Source organism: Oxyura jamaicensis, chromosome 13, assembly GCF_011077185.1.
Source record: "Oxyura jamaicensis isolate SHBP4307 breed ruddy duck chromosome 13, BPBGC_Ojam_1.0, whole genome shotgun sequence".
NCBI lineage: Eukaryota > Metazoa > Chordata > Aves > Anseriformes > Anatidae > Oxyura > Oxyura jamaicensis.
Window position 1 is genome coordinate 14,579,212 of NC_048905.1, and position 21,836 is coordinate 14,601,047.

Genomic DNA, 21,836 nt, shown 5'->3' on the forward strand with positions numbered 1-21,836 from the left:
CTCAGTTCTGAAGTACCTCCACAACGCTGCATTGGTGGTCAAAGCCTGTAAAGTGCTGGCATTTAAAGTGTGACCTCTGTTGGAGGTTTTTTCCATTTATGACTAACTTACAGAGCTGGGTCCGTGCTGATAAAAACTAATCTTAATCTCAAATTATCCACCACTTAAAGGATATCTTCCACTTGTGCGTTTATACACTGCTGTACCTGTAATCTTCCTACTTTTTACATCTCTTATTTGTAAGAGTTTTATAAGTGATGGTAAATGGTTTGGTGTAAATGAGAATCTGAAGAGAGTGATGTAAAACAATCAAAAAAAAAAACACATTTATATTTACTACTTTTTCATTGTTCCTATGTTTTAAATTTTCAGATCCACTATTTTAGGAAAGACTTGAAGATTAAGAGATTATTGCAGTAGGTCAAAGAAAAGAAATCCGCAAACATTTTGCACTACTGATTCCAAAGATGCCTGTTTGGGATGTAGACAATTTACTTTCTTTGAGTTTTGTTTTTTGTTTTTGTTTTTTTTTTTTGACTGCCTAACATGCTGGATGAACTGGATTCATCCAGCGAAATCAACAGAACTGTGCACGTGGACGCTTTTCTAACTATGAGAGAGATAAAGGAAGGACAGACTATTTGTGGCTGTGCCCAAACTGCGTCAGGATCACTGTAACCTTTGCCTCTGAAGGAAAATAGAAGAAAATCAGGAGCATGGAGAACCATGGTACTGCAAAAGAGAATGGAAATGTAAAAATAAAAATAGACATGCCTATTTCAGAAGCAGGTGCTTCAGAAAGCAGCTCTTTAAACCCTTTGAGGATTATAAAATTAAACTGACACAGCAGCAATCTGGTTAATTGCTGAATGAAGAAAGAAGAACTTAATCTTACATTAGCAGTCCCCCAGCCTTGTTGAACAAAGCACCGACTGCGACAGGTATAAGCTTCCAGTGGATGAAAATGACATCACTCGCTCATACGTACACATGTATGTCATATACAGATCGCATCAGCATGGGAGAGTTGGACACATCCTATGAATTTTTACAGAGAACAATCTGAAGTATGGCTATTGCTTAGTTACTCTTCCCACCACTGTTGTTGTTTTTCTTACTGTGAATCTCGGCAGATCTGCGGAGGGCATACAGTGTAGACGGTATTCCTTAAATACCACCTCCCCCCCAAGCTGAACTGAAGAAGCAAATTACCCTGGACTCAACTTACCTCTATTTAATGTATGTAGTGTTCTCCCTAATTTTGTTCATGGTGAGATGCATCCTTTAGAGGACTTTATCACACAGAAAAAAAGATACTGCATTAGCAAAAAAAAAAAAAAAAATCTATCAGGTTCCAATGAATCCAGCACTGTTTGCTTTGCAACATGATGCTAAGAGGATGGGAAGGGGGAAGTAATTGCTCTGAAGTGGGAACTATATGGTGTGCTTTAAAAAGACAAAGGTTTTCAGACTAGAGTGAATGAACTAAAGTACAAAATTTGTTGTTCATTAACAGATTTTTATCTTATTTGGTTTTTAGGGTCTAAACCATACCCACCACTTCCTTACAGATCATACAGAGACTGTGGCTTCTCTTCTAACTTGTACAATGACCATGGTGCTACTGCAACCTATAATAAATGATAATGAACTGGATGGATATTAGATTCAAAACTAAGCCCTAACAGCAGATGGCTTGTTTATATGTGAAAGGAATGTTCCACCTGCCCCAAAACAGACCTCAAAAAGCTTTGATGAAACCTAAATGCCATGTGATACTGAACTTAGTTTTAGTACTGACTTGATGCTGGCCTTTCAAATGTTCTAGTCTTTCTCCATCTAGAAAGGTGGAACATAACATTTGCTTTGAATTCATTCACTGTTTTATTTCAATTCAGAGCAATTCCAAAATGGCTGTAGGGTTTGGAAAAACGAGGCTAATTGTAAAACCTGGCTATGCATTTAGCCAGAAAGCTGGAATTGTTCCTGCTCACTGCCAGGTAAAAGTTACCCATGCATGAGTGAGTTGTTGAAATGTGAGGGGCATTGGTGAGCTATTGTTTGAGGGCAACCCAGAAAATTAAGCTGATCTGGGGTACAGAGCCCGAAACATGTTCTACATGACATACTAAAGCTTGGTAGTGTTTACAGTGCCATTCTTGTGTTGGGTTTTGATCTGTGGAAACCTGTGCCGTCTGGACCATGGCAGCCTGAAATGCACTCTTGCCGTTCTGTGAGATGAGCAGTCAAAGTGTGCAGGGCAGTTTTGTCTAAATTTGTGTGCGGAGGGGCTTGAGGCAGAAATCCAATTCTTTTCACATATCTATCAGCACATGAGTTCAAGCAGGGGCAACATGTCAGGGGAAAATGTCATGTCAATACTCAAGCTGTGTATGGAAGAACTAAGTGGAAGATTAGTACAACATCATTCCAGCCAGGGAGCAATGGTTCTGGTGACACTGTTGATATGCTGTTTGTTAATTTTTGTACGTGAGCTGAGAGCTATACAGAGAAACGTACACACCCAGCCATTCCTTTGAGCAGAACCATTTCCAGAATGATGCCACTAAAATCCTGTTTAATTCCAAACAAATCCAGAGCAATAACCATAAATGTACCTGCAACAATGCTAATGCTCATACGTGTTTGCTAAAAGGGCTTTTTTTGTTGTTGTTGTTTTGTGGTTGGGTTTTTTTTGTGTGATGTCTGAATCTTTTTAGTAGGCACAGTGTGACTTCATGATGGAATTGTTTTTTTTTTAGTTATCTGAAACGCACTGTATGTGGATGGGCCCTTCCTTAAAAGCTGTTTCTTAAAGTGCAAATGCTCACTCCTTTTCTAATGATCCAATTGAGGCCGGTACAGCTGAGGTATTAACACCCAGGAGATTAATCAAAATGAGATTCCTCTTGATGATATTTTACATTTTGGGGTACCTTCCTGCATTCAGGCAATTTCATAAGAAAGAGTTAAAATTTGGTCTCATAAAGGTTATCACTGTTGCAAACTAAACAACATTCATAGTCCAAAACTTTCAAACCTCAGTGCTTAAAATGGAAGCACAGAAGTCAGATTTAGGGAGGTATTAAGGGCTTAGGGGGGCTTTCAGATGCACCAGATCATCTTTAAGCCTTTATGTAGTCACACACTTCATTTATTTAGAGGTGCTAAACATCCTCATCTCTTGGTGAATACTGAAGCAGTTACTGCTTTCTAGAGGTGCATGGTGTATTGATCCATAGCATGTGGTCTCCAGAAATGCTGACTGCACCTTGCAAGTAACTCAGAGATGAGAGTGCACAACTTCAAATGAGAAGACAATACTTTCAAAATAGACTTTAGGAATTGTGGCTTGCCTTCACATAGCTCTGTGGCCAAAATCCTATTGATTTAAATAGAAACCATTTCAAGAGTTAAGTTACCGCTTCAGTTGCATTCGTGCCTTATACTTGGCCTGACTAGGGGGTACAGCTCCGGACAGCAGGGTGGTGTGGTCAGAGCTTTGCTTCACCAACAGGCATTACAAAGCCTGAATACAACTGAAAAAAAAAAGGGAGGGATGACAATTTGGGGAATGTCATTATTATTAAATTATTAGCATTATGTGAACTACAAAACGAGAAAAAACACCTCTGATACTCACGTTTTCTGGCTAGAAACATGTAGAGAGCTCTTACCATGAGTTAAAAGAGTGCTATCACTTAATGCCAAACACTAGGCCACTGTAAGGCATGTGGTCATTAGACTGACATCAAGACAGGTTACTGTTAGTAATGCCATGGCTTTCTAATTCCACTATTTTCAGTGGATTTGCCTTCCTGACAACTGTTTTGCCCTCAATTTCACTTCAGAATCAATCACACTAGCTCATTAAAGGTAGGTGGATGATTAAGCGTAGATCTGCTGGCCGTGACTGAATTCGGAGGGCAGAGAGCTCTTGAGGAGAGTCTCCCACACAAGAGCCCCGTGCAGCCGGCGCGCTGTGCTTCGCATGTTGCTGTCCCTCTCTGTCAGGCAGGTGGCTGGAAGCAAACCGTGATCTCGGGCACTGCTGAGATGGCACTTGAACAAAGTGGCATTTCAAATAAGAAGCAGTTCAAGCGTAGAGTTATTTTCCTCAGCTTGAAAGTTCTTTGTGATGTGGTCAGTAGCGGTAAGATAATCACCCACTTAAAATCAAGCCAGTCCCTTCCTGATACCTTTGTTACTTTGTCATGCTGTAGTGCAATAGCTTATGCACCTTTTTTTAAAGCACATGAGCACTGCAAATCCAGTTTAGAATGGAGTTCAGGTTAATGAGTAGGTAGTTGGAGTTATCAAAAAGAAAATGTATTAGTAGAAAAGACAGTTACGCATATCGGTCTAAAAATGTGATGCAGTTAATAGCATCTGGCCTAACAAGGACTGTTCTGTAGAGGGAGACCAAACCCACGCACGGGGATGTGTCAGGGAAAAACTCCCATTGATTTTGATGGGCTTTAGAGCAGTTGGCAACTATACTGTTTAAAGTTACGTATAGGGATTAAATTGGCAGCTGGTATAGTCCTTGGCCTTTCATTTGAGCCAACTGCAAGTCTCAGATGGGCAGGTGCACTTAATAGGGTGAAAATCCAGCCTTGGCAAAAGTTTTCTTTGACGTTGTAGTTTCAACAGCAAATTCAAGGACTGAATTTGATCCAGTGAATTATCTCAGATCAGAGAGCAAAATTTGGCCTTCTGGCTTTTAAGAAATCTTTTTTTCTTTTGAAGTGGTAGAAATCAGCCTTACTGTCTCAGGAGCGTCTTTCTTTGGAAATTAAAACCCCTTTGATTGTAAACATTATTTCCATTGTTGTAACTGCAGAATAGGATTGGGAAGTGACAAGGAAACATGGAAAAGCTCCTTTGTCACTACTCAGAGGCTCAGCTGTGGGCCAAAGGCATTTTTTACATACTTCCTTCTCCATCCAACAGAATAACTACAAGAGAATTCTTTAAACTAAAAGAGATTCCTCTGGAGGACTTGAAACAGTGGAGAATTTGTTACTTAGTTGACAGAAATTTTAAGATCTAAGCAGCATGGTAAAATAAGTACATAAGAATTATGAGCAATGCCTTAATGGTTGTTAACTTTTATATTTCACAGCATGGCAGTGGAGTGGAAAAAGACACCTGTGCATGTGCTATTCCTCTTAATATCAATGGCAGCTGGGCAGTCCAAAGCAGGAGAGAATCCAGTGAAAAAGTGATGCGTGCAGCAAGCTGTACCAATATTTGTGTTTTCACATTGGGTACGTTGGAAAGAAAGCACGCTGCCTTGCAGTGGGTCCCTTTCCCTGCAGCCATTGGTAGCTGCTCTACAGAGATCCACGTTCCTGAGCTGATCAGGGAGGCAGCAAGCTGGTTACCCTTTTTAGTGGAACAGATCTGGAAGCTAATCTGTTTTGTATTTATTTATTTTACAGTTCTTTTTGCATATTTTCAGATATGCAAAAATTATCAAATACATTAAGTTAATGCGCATAGAAGACATCGCATTCTGCATTTTTATACTATGCAAGATGTATATTAGAAGTTAATAGCTTGTATGGGTGGCATTTCCTGCGTTCTGCACAGGTGCAAGACACTGAAACTCAGGCGATAACCTGAGTTACAGAATAAAGTAAATATGAGTTACTCTTGTCCAGATCCCCTACCTTGCACTGTGGCCAGACTCAGACTGTAACGCTGTAAATTCGGGGCGGCTTACAATCCTATCTCTCCCTCTGATACCTTTCCTTCCACAGGAGTGGTATTTTGCTCTATCAACAGCTTCTGCAAAATGCCGTAGGAATATCTTTCTAGTTCTCTGCCATACGTGGGCTCTGCAGTCATGTGCCAGAGCTGTCACGTTGGGAGTCCTTCTCCCTTCTTCCCTGGCACTAGAAGTGCTAGCCCAGACTCATCCTGCAGTGCAGCAACGTTCCCAGGCCTTCTTGAATCCATCTGACTTAGAGTTCAGAGCTCACAAGTCCTGTAAGTTAAATCTCTGTACAGTAAATTTCCTTCTAATATGTGCACAACCTGATTAATGGACTTCTGACCAGAAAATTCCAGCTCCCTTTCAGAGAAAATGCAGCTTCCTCGGCGAACTGTCACTGGTCAGTACTACGTCACTGCTTTCATCATTTAATTAGACTTCTAAAATTCCAGTCTTTTTGGGATAACTAAGCTTCTGATATCTTCCTGGTGTTTGGCCCATGAGTCAAAAAGGGAGTTGGAAGAGCTGAGAAAGAATTGAGAAAACAGGGGTTAGAGTCTAGACAGTTGACACGATCTGTACTTCCAAAAGAGCCCAGGCTGGGTTATCACTTACAGCATGTCCTCGCCTTGAACTAGAAGGAAATTTTTCCAGTAGAATCCTCCTAACTCTTTGTGAGCGATACAAGCGCACAGCTATTAAATTTGTTTCAAGATACGATTCTTACAAACGTGTAAGTACTTTCCTTAGGAGTCGGTCTGTAAAAAGAAATAAAACTGCTGGCATGCCATACAGATGGAAAATAAATTAGCCTCTGGGTTCCAGAACGGTTGACTCTTAGCAAGTATGCATTGGTATATAAAGGTGAAAAATCAGATTTTAGGGTGTTTTTTTTTTCACTTTTACCAAGTTCTGTGAACTGTGACGGAACCAGTTGTCTTAAACCCCAGGAACATATTCTTCCAAAACATTTATTCACAGACCTAAACGCACAGGGTAAAAATGAGTAAGCAGAATTGTCCTTGTATTCAGAATGAGAAATTCAAAGATAGAATGATGTCTGCAGTCACCTGCTTTCCAAAATTACCCCATATTGACATCCAAATTCTAGTCTTACATTTCATCTCTTATAACTTCGTTTTACAATTGTGCTTAGAAAAATGGGAAAGAAATATTTTATTTTTAATCGAGAATAAGGTAGGAAATAAAATAAATATGGATTAAAAGACTGGTAAATAATGATTGTGGGAGCAATAGTAATGAGGGGCTCTGCTTTTCCTGTACCTTTTCCTTTAAATTAAGCTATTTCATGTTATGATCAGCATTTTCGGGTCAAATCGAAACCCCCGCACCCTCCATAATACTAAACCCACATAGATTTGTTAGAAGTCCTCAAAACAAATATCACCACTCTATTAATTGCGCAGGCAGAAAACCGTAAAGTTACTTGAAAGTGGCTGTTATAATTTCGTGACTGTACATAGATCTTGCAAAATGTTAATGGTAATATGCATACTGTACCCCACATAAGCACTGCCAGAATAGCATGGTCATTGTTACGCTTTATAGCTGTTGTGGAAAATGTCTTAACCCGCAGTCATGATTATAGTGCCCATCCTACTTCCATGCCTTTTTATACCGTTGTGGTAAGATTGTTATGAAATCCTTTTGTCAGTCATGTTCAAGCTAACTTACCTATGTATAGAATTTATATATTAAACCCCCCTAATTTATACTGTGTTTTAACAGTTTGCCTGAACTGTCTATGGTTTCTAAATTTTGTAATGTGAGTGTCAAATTAGAATAATAAAAACAAAAATGGCTGAGCTGTGTGTATTTTGTTTTTCAGCTTTATTTCTAGTAGAGATTTCAACAACTCCAAATTACAGTATAGGCTGGAAAGAAACTCTGGTTGCTTTGAAAAACCAAAAATACAAAGATACCCTTGACTCAACTCAGCAGTTCATGAATAGGCGTGTAGAAATTAAAGTACCTGTAGTTTCTGCTTCTCCTCATTCCCACTCTACTGCTTCTCTCTCCATCCTCATACATTCAGAAGATTGCACTGCACTGTACACTACAAGGAAAAGAGACAATCGCTCTTATTTCTCATTATATTTTCCCCAAATGGAGTCACAGGCTCCAAGTATCGTAATGAGAGGAAAAAGCTGGGCCCCAGAAGACTCGGCTCTGCCACAAGCAGAGGGTGAGAAGCTGAAGTTGCAGCTGTCCGTGAGCCTCGCAACAAAAGGGAATGGATCGGGTCAGCTCAGCCCAAGGGGACCCCAGCTGGGCAGGCACACCGCGCCTTCAAAAGTTAAAACCAGCCTAAACACCAGAGAGCAAACACCTTCCCTGAGTGGCAACCTGCCAGGCATTTAAGGCACAGCATTTGGCTTGCCCTTAGCGTGTTTATCTGGGCCATGAACACGCTGCTGGCTGTGCAGGCAGTTCCAGCCTGCCACCTACCACAGCTCGAAGGGAACAATCCCATCGCTCGGCCACGACTTCTCACAATGCACTTGGGAATGAACACAAGTGCACGTGCTCACACAAAGTTTCTGGGCCACTGCTTTCCCAAGAAAATTTCCAGTAACTCATTAATAAGGAAAATGTGTCCCTGAGCCCAGACCTTAATTTGCTGTGGCTGAATATTTGCATTTTTCCATTTCCTATTTGTGTTTTCCAGTTCCTATTATCTCTTGAATTTACACACACCACAACAATCTGGGACACATCCTTGCTTGATCGTTAGTTACAATGATTTGTGAAACAAATTGCACTTTTTTCCAACATATCTTAGAAAGGCTCCTGATTGTTTTTTCCATCCCCATTGTTCAGACTCTCCTAAACAGGCCGTAATGTCATGATTCTGTCCCTGAGCTCCTACAGCTGCTACCAGTTGAGGAGATCTACGATATTCTCTCCATCACTATAAAAAACAAACCCAGGAACTGCAGAAATCCATGAACAACTAAAGGCAAAGCACAACTACTAATCAGCCAGCCTCTGACACTAACCAGAGGGAGGAATAACAAAACCAATGCATCTTTAATTAACAGAAAGCAAGCACACTACTGGAAGTAGTCAAAGCCAGGAATTTTTGGCTCTGCCATTGTGCCTCTTTAGGCAAGGCAGTCAGCCCATTTTAAATTCTGTATCCAAACACTGAGAGAAGTAGATGAGCCTTGCATCTCGCAAATGGCTGCTGTGAGGATGGATTACCCACCGCTGTAAAGTACTTGAAAGGGCAACCAACACAATATTGCATTTTGGAAGCAAACGTTTTGAATGTAGCTTTTCATACACGCACAAATGTCTCCCGCCAGGGTAATAACACTGAAATGTAATGTATTCTGTTGTACAGAGTGAATGAAAGCATGCTTGTATTGTGTGTTACTCGCTCAAGTTGTGCATACATTTGGCATAGTGGAGGCTAATTAAAAAAAGGAAATACTTCTTATAAACCAAAGTAAATACCATATGAGTTGGCAACAGAAGTAGCTATAAATGCACTCAAAAGTTTCTTTCCCATTGCTATAAAGATGAAATTCCTCTAATTTGATTTTTCTAGAGCAGCTGTTGCTTTGTTTGCACCACACAACCTGCTCGTGGCCAGCGAGCGTCTCCTGATTCCTCCTTCCCAGCGATGCCACCTGCATTCCAGCAGCCTGACGGCTCTCTGCTGCTGGGTCTGCACTGCCACCTCCCGAACAGGGAGGAAAATTGACTGCTTCCAATGCCACTTTTCTTTTGAATGTCTGGACAGGTATTTTTGAAAGCACTGGATTCCGTTTAGCACAAAGAGAGCGATATCTGAAAGTCTGCTTTGTTACACGCAGAATGCTTTTTATAAAGTCTGTTGTAAGGCTTTTGCTTCAGTGTGAGCTTTCTTTCATTTACTTCACGTATGTCTGATGTGAAGAAGGTATGACCTTTATATACCCCTTTTCTTCTTCAAAAAGGTTCAAAATGAAAAGCTAATTATCCTTAGCTTCTGACAGATTTATTCCTCCTTCAGTTATCAGCCAAAAACCTTTAACTGAAAATGGTAAATTTTAACTAGCTCCCATTCACCGCGTTTTCCTAATGAACAATAGTCCTTTCCACCCCCTTTTCATTCTGAAAATCTTTTTTTCTGAACAGGCGAGAACCACAAAGCCCTAGAACCAAGTTTTTTCTGCCTTCAAGGTACGGTTATTTTTGATAGTCCCTTCAGCTACAACCTACTCTGTCTGAATAAGCGGGCCTTCCCCAAACTGCCTCTGAGCTGCTGTACCCTGTAGAAGTGCCTGTCGTGTATTTACATGGCAGGACCAAAACAGCAAAAGTGAGACTCCAGAAGAGGCGGTAAGGAAGGCAGATGAAGTGCTCCCGTCACATCCCATCCCATCTGCCCTGCCAGCAACACAGGGCACTGGTTTGCCACCAGCCTTTCTTCAAGAGCACTCCCTTGAGGTTGTCCTGGACGCCCCTGAGACATCGCTCCTGTGGCACGGAGCTGTGGGAACGGGCAGGGAGCTGGTGCAGGGCCCTCAGCGTGCAGCGTTCCTGCACAAGGTGCCCACCTGCCCCCTGTCTCGCCGCAGGCTTCACTTCGTCCCTCCTCACCTCTCTCGTGCTGCCTGTGGTCGGAGAGGATTGCTAAGGTGGGGATGCATCGGTGGGTGTTGGGAAGACAACTTTTGGCAGCTGTCCGTGCTGTCTTTGTAAGTAACGGCCTGTCACTTCCACGCTAAAACAGTAACCCATGGGCACCAGGCCCACACCGGGCCCGGACACAGAGGTACGGCGAGGGCCGGGAGGTACCGAGGCCTTTTGAAAACTAAGGGAAAGCAAATGGCCATCAGCGTTCTGCGTCTTAGTTTCTCATCTTAATAAAGAGAAACGGGATCAATCCAGTGAAAACCACAGTTAAATGCTTATTTACGCCCACTGGCAGGAGAATTTTAACGGCATTTTTAGGAGCACGAAACCAAACGTGCCCCTCCCTCTCGGGACCATGTGCTAGTGCCTTGGGGGCTCGCTGAACACACACCGCTTGCTCAACGCGAGGTGCTGCGGTTTGTCTGCCAGCAGCAGACGTCCCCGTGCAGTAAGATGTGACAGAACTGCCTCGGGAAAGAGCTCCTGGCTCCGGGACCCTCCCCCGGGTACCCCGCGGGCTCCCCCCGCTCCCCTCAGCGCCCCCCGGGCTCTGCCCCTCGGCGCCGCAGGGGGCGGGGCCCCGGCGCCGGGCGGGGCTGGGCCGCCCGCGTGACGTCACGCCGCACGGCGCGGCCGGAGGTGGGGGGGGGAGAGGAGGAGGAGGAGGAGGTCGAGGAAGGAGCTGCCGGGCGCGGGGCGGCGGCCGCCATTTTGTTGGGGCGCGCAGGGCGGCTGCGGGGCTCGCTCGCCTCGGTCCTTAGCGGTAAGCGGCGGGCTCTTTCCCCCCCCCGAGGGTCCCTTTCTCCTCGCCTTCTCCTTCCTTCCCCTCTCTGCTCGAAGCGGTGAGAGGGCCGCGGGGCGCAGCGGGTGCGTGAGGGGCTGAGGGGGCAGCGGGGCCCTGTGGGGGCCGGGGCGGAGGCCGCGCGGTTACCAGGGGCTGAGGGGGTTGGGGCCTGCCCGGGGTGCTGCGGGGCCTCCCCCGGCCTCGTTCAGCTGGATCCCGAGGCCTCCCGCGGCGGGGAGGGGGCTGGGGGTCGCGGCTGGGGTGAGCAGGGGCTGGGGGCGCCTGCTGCGGGCCTGCCCATGCCCTCCCCCCCCTTCCCGGGCCCGGCGGACTTCGTTCGCCCTGGCGCAGCGAGCCTTTGACCTCCCCCGGCCTGCGCCGCCTGCCAACTTCTCCGGGAGAGACATTTAAAAAGTGCTGCGTGTGCAGCTCGCCACAGGGCCGCTGCGGCCTTCCCCAGGCGGGTGGTTTTCTGGGGGGGGGCTTCTCGCAGAGGGCCCCTCCTCGGGAGCCGTGAGGCACGGCGTGGGGGCGGCCCGCGAGCTGTGCTGGGGCCTCAGCCGTATGGGAACGCGTGTGGTAAGGGCAGCTGTCAGTATTACGTAAGTGAGGCGCCTCAGCGCATACATTTAGAGGGAGTGCATGTTTTTTTTATTATTATTATCTATCCTTTAGGGATAGAACATGCAAATTCTGTCTAGGTTTTGTTCATTCTTCGTGGACAAAAGTGTAGTTAAGCAGCAGTTAGTCGTCAACTAAACCCTCAAGATTTCTGTGGCTATTTTTCCAGCCAAAAACCTCCCTCTACAGCACTCTTTCATGGGGCTTTTATTTAGGTATTTACTTACCCATTACAGAGCTTTATTGCGGGCTGCTTTCTGGCAAACTGGGGAGGGAATCGTAGGTGAAGTCCTCAATTCACCTATTGTTGAGTAGGGCGCGGGGCACAAAGCACTTCTCACCTCCGAAGTACAGTAACTGAAATCCGGGTGTGTTTCGTAATTTGAGTGGTGTAGGTCGGAAATAGAGAAAAATGGCTGCTGAATTAGGTAAGAAGGTAAGAAGATCGGGCATGGAAATGGAGGAGGAGCAGATTTTAATTTTGTCTTGTCCTCTGGGAATATCGATTTATACTTAGATACGTGTTTTTATTTCTTACTAATGCACAGTAAGTGAGTAAGATTTTTATGCCACTGCATCGTGACTGATTGAAAGGTTGCGCCAGTCACTTATTTTTGCAGAGTTTAAAGCAGATTACTGTAAAAGGAAAAAAGGGAAAAAACACGCTGATAAAGGCGTTAATTTGTTAACTGCCAACATGTCAGAAATTTGAAGCTTGTCAGAAAACCTCTTTTTCAGAAGAAGCTTGCCATTTACATGAGCATTCACATGCTCTAAAAGTTCCCTTCTTCGTGCCTCTAGTTGGTGTGGAGGCGACCATAGTGGCGCAAATTGACATGGAGCAACGATATATCAGTATTTTAATGCTATATTCCTCTTTAAACTTCTTTTCTTCCTGTCAACAAATGCAATGGAAATCTTTCTTGTCCTTTCTAAGTTATTTACAATATGCTGAAACAGATACATGAGCTTTCTCATTTTTAAATATTTCTGCTGAAGGATGAATGTGGTTGCTTTTGCTGTATTCCGAATCCTACAGCTGTGCTTTGCTTTCTTTTTCAGTTGTGCATGTACCTGTTTGATCACAGAATTCCTGCATATAACGTCCAGCAACAGGAGCTGGTGGGTTTTGTCTTTGGTAAATCAGCCGTATTGTACAGCAGCTGCTTACTCGTGTGCTAACAGAGTTCAGAAACAGTGGCTTGGTTCGTAGGACTGCAATTATATATTAATTTATCAACTTTTTTGTGATTGTTGCTACAGCTTAAACAGGGATGTTAGTTTTTTATTTTTTTTAGGAGTGATTTGTAAAGAGGTTTGTGAGAGATGTTTCAGTCTAGTTGAACATACTTGGTTTTCTTGTAGTGACGTGTATACAATATAGCGTAAAGAACCAAATCTACGATTTTTCAGAGAGGATATTTGAAGATTAAGGCCCCTCTCCATGGGAAGGCTATTTAAGGAAATGGTTCTCTTTAGTCACTTGAGAGTTTATTTAAAACAGACCTTAATAACATGTTTGAAGCTATTAGGTGAAGATGAGCTGGCCTATTTAATCTTGAATTGTGTTTTGTAACAGTGTAGGGATGAGGTAACTGCTCACCCAAAAACAAAGCAGTGGATGGGCAAAGCTAAGGAAAGAGGAAATGGTTCTTTAAGTTCTGACAACTACAAATCCCAGTGTAACACTTGTCTTTTATGTGTTTTTGTTGTGTTGTTTTGTTTGTTTTGTTTTATTAGTGGAAGATGCGGCACTCAAAACAAACTCATTGCCCTGAGTGGGATGATAGAAGGAGCTGGGATCAAAGAAAGCACAGCAGCAGCCGTAAACGCAGGAAAAGGTCCCACAGTAGTGGACAAGAAAGCAAGCACTATAAGCCAAATCACGTTTCGGAAAGGTATAAGACTCTGAATCATGTAGTGATAATTTATGTGCCTAAAATAAACACATTTTCAGGATATGAGGTTTTAAATGCCCATTGCTGGTGATTCTTTAAGGTTTGACTCACTTAAGGCAAGCTGAAGAGGTAGTTGGTTTTGTTAACACAGTACCCCAATGGCTGAACAGAAGTTCTTTAATAAAACCAGTAAATGTTTATTAGTTTGTTTCTCTGTTGTCAGTTCAGTGTTGGCATTGAATACACTCAGTATTAAATTTCAAGTGAAAAGTATGTCTGTTTGTTTACTTGATGTGAGCAAAAGGAGGGGAAGAGAAGGCTTGTGTAGTCATTTAAAACAGTGGTAAGTATGAGTTAGATTTCTCTTACTAATTTGGAGGTGGTTTGCTTTTTCTCCCACACTGCTTTCACTGGAAGGATGTGTTTTTCTGTTTTTCCCTTGCGAAGAAGATCCCATGGAATTCTTTTAAGAGCTCATACTCATGCTTATAAAATGCTGGAAGGGGTAGGTGTACAGCAGTATGGGGGCTCTTGGCCTCTGCCGCTTTAAGTTGTTGTTTTTTTTCTGGGCAGAAGATCATTGATCCAGGTACTTCCTGAAGCATTTAATGTGTAGGGTAGAGTACTAAGATGAATGCTGCTTACCTCAGAATCTCCAGGTTTTATTTTTCTTTTTTAATGTTTTGAGTTTTGAAACCGTAGAAGGATTATTGCTGTATTAAGAGCACTCGATATTGTGTCTTTGGAAATTGTAATTGAGTTGCTTGGTATATTTAGGAAGTCTCTCTCCTTTTTGAGGCTGAATTTCTTGCTTACTGTGCAAACTGTGGACTGAATATTGTTCCTGTGGATGGCTATGTATGTCAGACTGACAGTGTCATTAGATCCCTAATAAAGTAATGAAAAGCTCCACTTCTTTTAAGGAGGGAGTTGATTAGAAAACGTTCTTGTTGTAAAGACAGATACTGTGTAACTCTGTAACTCAGCTCAATCGCTTATCTTGTTGGAACCTCAAGTTTTTGAAGTGGAGAACATTCACTTAAAATATATTTTCAGTCATTATTTGGACGATAGAGCCATAAATGAAAGAGACCATCATGACCGGAGATATGTTGAGGAATACAGAAATGACTTCTGTGAAGTATATGACCACAGGCATTATCACAGAGACTATGAAAAGAGTCACCATCATCACTATAGCAAATCCTCTGGTCGGAGCAGGAAAAGTAGTCATAAAAGGAAGCATAAGAGACATCATTGCTCCAGTCACCAATCACATTCGGTATGAGTAATTTTTAACTTTATTATTAATGAATGAGTGGTAATAGACTTCTTAAGCAAGTGCTAGAACTTCAATTCCTGGTCACGGTATTTTGGGGAAATACTATTCTATTAATAAAGGATTTGTAATTGAACCCAGTTGTGAGCATATGAATGTTCCTAGTTGAGGTTTTTGGATTAGGATGTTGGGGGGATAATCGTCAGTACTACACGCTGGGGATGTAGGTGGCCAGCTGCTAGATTGCCAGGGGTTAATCTGAAAAATGTTATCTGAAAGTGAAGGCAGGTAGCTGTGCTGTTTCGCAGTGCTCACTTCAGTCGTAGAGCATAGTGAACTATTTGCTTTTCAAGTAGGCTGTGAGATGCCATCCATCCTATAAATAAAAATAACTGAAGTAACGTGCCTTTTTAATGTAAACTGGGGGTGTGAAACATGCATGTCTGGTAAATTGATAAGAAGAAGCTGCACAATTCTACACCTGATTTCAGAAAATATTGATAAGTCACGTGCCTGACCAGTGGCGGCTAATGTCTTACTGAAGATGGGATAAGCTTGCTGCTTGCCTTCTTTGAAGGCATGCTGTGTGAGTTTCTCATTGTTGGCATGATGCCCACTGATAAATCTTCAGGTCCAAGTATTTTATGTTGCATTTCTGCAATAGAAATGGCAAATTGTATGAGACTATACAATGCAGATCAAGGGCTTGAGAGTAATTTTTCTTCACTCTCCTTGCATGAGGGAAGTAAAATTACTTGATAGTTGATAATATTTAGATTACGAGAATTGTATGTTTTTAAAGAGAAACATTTCAACTGACTGTAAGCTTAGCTATATAAATAAATAACTGCTTTTTGCTGCTTGATAGCAAAGTATTAGAAATAGTGACATTGCAGTCTTAATCTGTCTTCAATTAAGCCACTGTTTGAGAGTCAAAATTGTGTTGTTTTTTTTTCTGTTGCCTTATCACTTTAAGTATTTATCTGAAAATCTGTTCCTTGCCATGTTTTTCTTCTGTAACATAAACTGTGCCCTGTGAATTTCTGGGGACTGAATTTGAAATTGCTCCTGCCAACTGTTCGTGGCCTGGTGCGTAACTGAATGCCTGAATATCTCCCCGCTGAATGAATTGCGTATTCTGCCCTGAATTCACTCTGATATATTGATTGGCTGGACGATCTTGGTGCCGTTTCCAGAAGAGTCACCGAAGGAAAAGATCCAGGAGTGTAGAGGATGATGAGGAGGGTCACCTGATCTGTGAAAGTGGAGACGTTCTAAGAGCAAGATGTATAGAACATTTTTCAACACTTCTTAAAAACTTTTCAGCAAAAAAATCTGTTTAGAATAGTATGTCAGAGGAGGGGGGCTAAGGAAATCTTCATTGCTCTTTTCATTTTATTTTTTTGTGCTTTTTGTTTGTTTTTTTTTTGCATATCTTCTTTTCTGTAGAATTTAAGTACTGTGTTCAAAAAGTTCCAAGTAGTAAATGAACTTGAATCTTGAGATTAGAACAAGAGATAGTTTTTTGGTTTTGTTTTTTTTTTTTGGCTAACTGTTTTCATGACAACTGTCCAATAAAATAACACATTCAGATGCTGAGATTTAAAGTAATTATACTTTTGTAATGGCACATTTTTAAATCTACATTAGTAATATTCATTCTTGTTTAAGTCGTTGCATAATTCTAACTTGTGTTTGTTCTTTTTAGATGAAATTGTTGCGACTTTAGGAGAAGGAGCTTTTGGAAAAGTAGTGGAGTGTATAGATCATGATATGTAAGTGTCAGTAAGTACACCTCATGACAAACAGTGCTGTTTAACTCAGAAATTAAAGTTCAAGAATGTTTTCTTTAAAAGAAAGTAAGTTGTGGTTCAAATAGTGTAGTATATTTAAAAAAGAAATGGTTTTATTTTGATCTGAGCTACCTTTTCAGGTTACTTCTAGTTGAAAATTTTTAAAGGATTTTTGGATAGAAACTATATATTTCCCTGATGAGTTTTAAGGTTCTTCAGTCATTGCTTTCAATTCTATAAATGGTTTTTTGTTTCTCCATTCACTTTGTGAAAGGCCCTTGCGTTACGTTAACTTTATGCAAGATGGCATACAGAGAAATATTTTTGGCTACGATTTCTCTTAGATTTTGAGAATCTGTCTTGAACAATAAACTTCCTTGACCACGTTTGTCTTGGGAAACATCTGCCTAGAGAGGATTCCTTTCAAAAGTAAACCTTTATATATTCTATACAAGTTGTCTAAGCACATGGAATAAATTCCTAATTACTAAGCAGATAACATCTGCCCTTTTTTAAAAGGGGAGATTGGTTTTCCTTCATTACAGTTTTTGGTTGTTTCTACAATCGCTGTTGCCGTAACTAGAGGATGTGCAGGTGTGCAGAGTACAGAAGCGAGTCAAGAGACTGACTTGGAGGATGATGCAGTGAGATGCTGAGAAAGTAGTTTTGGTTCTTAGTGAAAGCAACTGCTTGGAACTGCTTAAGCTGTAAATTTCTTTCCTTCAGTCTTCATAATCAGACTTAATCCTTTCAACTTTCTCTGCACGCACAGTAATCAAGTCATGCTTTTTTGATAGCATGGTGACTCCAGCCTGATGGCATGTTCAGTGGAGAAGAAGAAATTATTATATTTCTACAACTTGTATATTGTAAGACATTTAAAAAGTTAGTAAAACCCAGATTCAAGTTATAGCAACCGTATGTTTTATATCTGCAGTTCAGTATAGTGAAGCAGTTGTAATTTGTTTCCTGTGGCTTTGGTGTATTTGGTCATTTCACAAGTTAAGACTTCAGGAGCTTGAGGTCATGTTGTAAAGGCAGACTGCATTCTTAAGTCATTAGAATCTAAATAACTCTACAGAGACAATTAAAAATTGTCCATTAGTGGATAGGATAGAATGGGCTATATGTATGTTTCAGTAATAGCGTTAGAGTTTGAACGTTACACTGAGTGCAGGTCTGTCTTCACTAGTACAAAATATTCAGAATATAAAGTTCAGATATTAAAATAACTTATTTCCCCTGATGGCATAGGAGCACTGAAAAAGAGCCAGAAGTTGTTATTCAAGTTGCAGAAATGTGACAAATTTTTGTTTTTTTGTAGTACATTTTTCAAATGAGAACTTTGCTATTTTTGAGTCATCTTTCCTGATGCTTGTTCTACCTTAAATGAGTTAATAAGACTTAGAAGTAGGTAATCTAGCATATGCTGTGGGTATATGAACTTGACCAGAACTGTTTTTATACTGATTTTTCCTTTGTAGTGTCCTTAAGTCACATTCCTCTGATCCAACTCACAATTCTGTGCCCTTTACTCTTTCTGCGTTCACTCTACCAAAATCAGAATGCTCTGGGACTGTAGATATTTCACAGTAACTGAATCAATTTGTGGTACTTTTCTTTCTTTTGAAGGAGAGGAATGCATGTAGCAGTTAAAATTGTGAAAAATGTTGGTAGATACCGGGAAGCAGCCCGTTCAGAAATACAGGTATTGGAACACCTGAACACCATGGATCCCAGCAGCACTTTGTAAGTGAAAAGGGAGAACAGCATGCTAAGGACTTGCCAAAAGGCTCAATAAATTGAGTTTTCATGTATTTATGTATTTCTCTTTCAAGCCGCTGTGTTCAGATGCTGGAATGGTTCGATCATCATGGCCATGTTTGCATTGTTTTTGAGCTGCTGGGGCTTAGCACATATGATTTTATTAAGGAAAACAGCTTTCTGCCATTTCATATCAATGACATTAGAAACATGGCTTATCAAATCTGCCAGTCTATTAACTGTAAGTAAATCTCCATACTTTTATCAAATATGTTGCTCTATTCTCTTTTTTCCTTTAGGAAATCAAAGTATTAATTATGGATTTTTTTCCTTTTTTCCTTGTAGTTTTACATCACAATAAATTAACTCATACCGATTTAAAGCCTGAAAATATCTTGTTTGTGGAGTCTGATTACATAGTGAAGTACAATGCAAAAATGGTAAGTTTTTTGTTTTTTTCTCTCAGCACTGAATTTCTGTCTTCATCTGAACTCTTCTTAAAAAGTAGTCTTTCTACGCATAAAAAGGTCAAGTGATAATCAGAGTTATGTTTCCTAGATTTCTTGTGCCCTTTGAGACGTGTTGGATTTCTGCTGAGCTGGTAACATTGCTTCAATTGAAACTGAAGTGTTTTCTCTGATCATTAGCTAAATTTAAATTCTGTGTTGTTTAATGAAGTTCAGGTATTAATAGGAGGCATTATATTAATGGCTTTTGAATTCGGCAAGATTTTTTTCCTTAATTTTTCTTTAACAAGCCATTTGAATCCCTTTCTTTAAAGTGTATGTAAGTTTTGAGAAATATGTCAGGTCTTGCTTTCTATTTGATTACCTGAAGGCCCTGTCAGCTCAGCAGCCCTTGGCTTAGTAGCTAAGATTAATTTTCTTTTGATTAACATGTCGTTGATAATTGGCATGGGCCAAGAATAGGACTGTTCTTGATCAGTTTCTTCCTTTTAAATGTAAGAAAACACTAAGACATACAACGTTAGGATGAGAACTTGGCTGCACTAGGAGAAATAAGCATTTCTTTTTATGCTGGTGCTCTTTTTTCAAAGTTCAGAGGCTTCTTAGAAACAGAAAAGCAGTATGGGCATCACTACATCTAGTTTATGCATGAGGCTCATTTTTATTTACTAATTCGCTTTCAAGAGCTAAAATTACATAAATGAAAAATTACAAAGTTATATGAATGTACCAATGGATAGCGAAAAAATTAAGATGGACAACTAACTGAAGTTACTGTTGAGGTTAACAAAAGAGAAAAAACTCTTACTGTGGAAAGGTCTTTAGATATTCAGCTGTCTGTGAGTATTCAGATTTAATTGCTTTATCTGCTCTTCTTCCTTGGAGCTGGGGCTGAAAAGGAATGGATGTATTGCAAAGGAGTGTTTTGTTACATAGGTTTAATCTTTAGCATGATTGTTAATTGGAACTTGAAAGATGATTTAGATTGATAATGTGGTATCTTTTGCCTAAGCACGCTTTTAAAAGTACTAACAAATAGCATTTGGATTCTCTTACAGAAGCGAGATGAACGCACTTTAAAGAATACAGACATAAAAGTGGTTGATTTTGGAAGCGCGACTTTTGATGATGAACATCACAGCACATTAGTGTCTACAAGACATTATAGAGCTCCTGAGGTTATTTTAGGTCAGTGGGGACTTTGAAACCTTCTGACAGCTTATTACAGTTCATTCAGATGTCTTTATTTTGTAAACGGGAGTGGTTCCTTATGGTTCTAACAGTTCAGTCATCTCTTACAGACGGTGCTGTTAAATTTTTTGAGAGTAAGGGGTAAAAGAAATATTCTAAGAACACAAGTCCAAACACATTCCTTTCCCCCTTCCATCTAACAACCAAGGTTTGGGGAGAGGCGTGGAGGGAGGGAAATAGGCATCAGTAATTGCACGAAAACTGGGGATATCCTTTGTGGATTACAGGTTGAGAGAATATATTAAAAAGTAAACCAACTTTGCCTATTTTGCAGCACTGGGATGGTCGCAGCCTTGTGATGTTTGGAGCATTGGATGTATTCTAATTGAGTATTATCTGGGCTTTACAGTTTTTCAGGTGTGTATGTGAATTTAAATCAAGTGTTTTTGTTACAGACTTCTGACTTGGATCTTTTAATGATGTCTGCCTAACTGTTAGTTTAAAAGGCATAACCTTACAAGTTTCAGGTATTACAGAGATGAGATTGTAAAGACAGCATGCATGTATGAAAATGTAATGTTGTGGACATCTCCCTTAGACTATTTAAGATACCCAGTGTAGCTTCTTGGATAATGAAACATGTCTATAGTTTGAGGCTGCTGCTGAAATTAGGAATAAAGTCAACATACAAAACCTGGGCTGATGTCTAAAGATAATATGGTGATGCCTTGTCAAGCATACTGTTAATAGACGAGTGTTGTTACCAAGTGGCTGAGTGTAGAAAAATCTGACAGTGTGCTCATTGCTTTTTCCACGTAGACTCATGACAGTAAAGAACACTTGGCAATGATGGAAAGAATACTAGGGCCTCTGCCAGCTCACATGATCAAAAAATCCAGGTAAGTACATTATAAAAGGAGTAAGTTGCCTAGTATATTTCTATTATAAAGGAAATTTTAAAGGTTCCGTTGTTAGTTGTGAGCTTCTGAAAATCAAGAAAGACTTCCAGGCTTGTTACCTACTAGTCTACTGCAAGAAATTGTGTCAGCTTTAGCTGAATTAAATAGTGTCAGTGTTAGAGCTGTTCTCAACTATCTTAAAATCATTTTCCTTGTCATGCAGAAAACACTATTTTCACCATGACCAACTGGACTGGGATGAACACAGCTCTGCAGGTCGATATGTCAGGAGACGCTGTAAGCCTTTAAAGGTAAGACTGAAGCTTTTGATTATTGCGTTAGATTTGTAGTTGTGAAAGATCTCTCAAATACTTTTTTTTTCTCATTTCAGGAATTCATGCATTGCCAAGACACAGATCATCAAAGTCTGTTTGACCTTGTTCGCAGGATGCTGGAATATGATCCAGCCAAAAGAATTACTCTTGATGAAGCTTTGCAGCATCCTTTTTTTGAACCATTAAAAAAATAAATTCAAAGATCTTTTACACTTCTCCAAGGAGATTACCTAGACTGTGTCAGTCAACAGAGGTTGCATGAAACTTTTGTAAACTTTAAATTATTTTGTACAGTTAAGTCTGTAAATATTTACATATGTTTTGTATAACTGTCATGTTTATCTTGTTGAACAGTTGTAGTCTTGATTATGGATATCAAAGTGAAAAATAAAAGTAATTTTCATTTTTGAAAATAGTTTTCTCTTTGAAACTTCATTCT

The 21,836-nt window shown here is 40.7% G+C and overlaps 2 protein-coding genes across 4 annotated transcripts in view; both read left to right on the top strand.

The window, feature by feature from the left end:
• The window catches only part of RASGEF1C (RasGEF domain family member 1C), a 69,969-nt gene extending 66,384 nt beyond the window's left edge, over positions 1 to 3,585 (top strand). For all 3 annotated transcript variants that reach the window (XM_035338429.1, XM_035338428.1, XM_035338426.1), the window contains exon 14: positions 373 to 3,585. In XM_035338429.1, the coding sequence (XP_035194320.1) occupies positions 373 to 397 (25 nt within the window). In that variant the 3' untranslated portion in view covers positions 398 to 3,585. The remainder of the gene's footprint in view (positions 1 to 372) is intronic.
• Positions 3,586 to 11,021: 7,436 nt separating this feature from the next.
• Positions 11,022 to 21,607, top strand: CLK4 (CDC like kinase 4). The gene is made up of 14 exons (XM_035338679.1): positions 11,022 to 11,129; positions 12,834 to 12,893; positions 13,512 to 13,669; positions 14,726 to 14,951; positions 16,145 to 16,235; positions 16,657 to 16,723; positions 18,374 to 18,490; positions 18,580 to 18,746; positions 18,851 to 18,945; positions 20,031 to 20,160; positions 20,498 to 20,580; positions 20,983 to 21,062; positions 21,286 to 21,373; positions 21,454 to 21,607. Exons 2-14 carry the CDS (start codon positions 12,840 to 12,842, stop codon positions 21,589 to 21,591), a joined length of 1,494 nt encoding a protein of 497 aa, XP_035194570.1. The 5' UTR covers positions 11,022 to 11,129; positions 12,834 to 12,839; the 3' UTR covers positions 21,592 to 21,607.
• Positions 21,608 to 21,836: the final 229 nt, after the last annotated feature.

Bases quoted from the DNA above. Each gene is read 5' to 3' on its own strand.
- CLK4 (XM_035338679.1), top strand. From the start codon at position 12,840: ATGTACCTGTTTGATCACAGAATTCCTGCATATAACGTCCAGCAACAG. The intron at 18,491-18,579 runs GTAAGTGAAAAG...TTCTCTTTCAAG, and splicing joins ATGGATCCCAGCAGCACTTT to CCGCTGTGTTCAGATGCTGG. The intron at 20,581-20,982 runs GTGTGTATGTGA...TTTTCCACGTAG, and splicing joins TGGGCTTTACAGTTTTTCAG to ACTCATGACAGTAAAGAACA.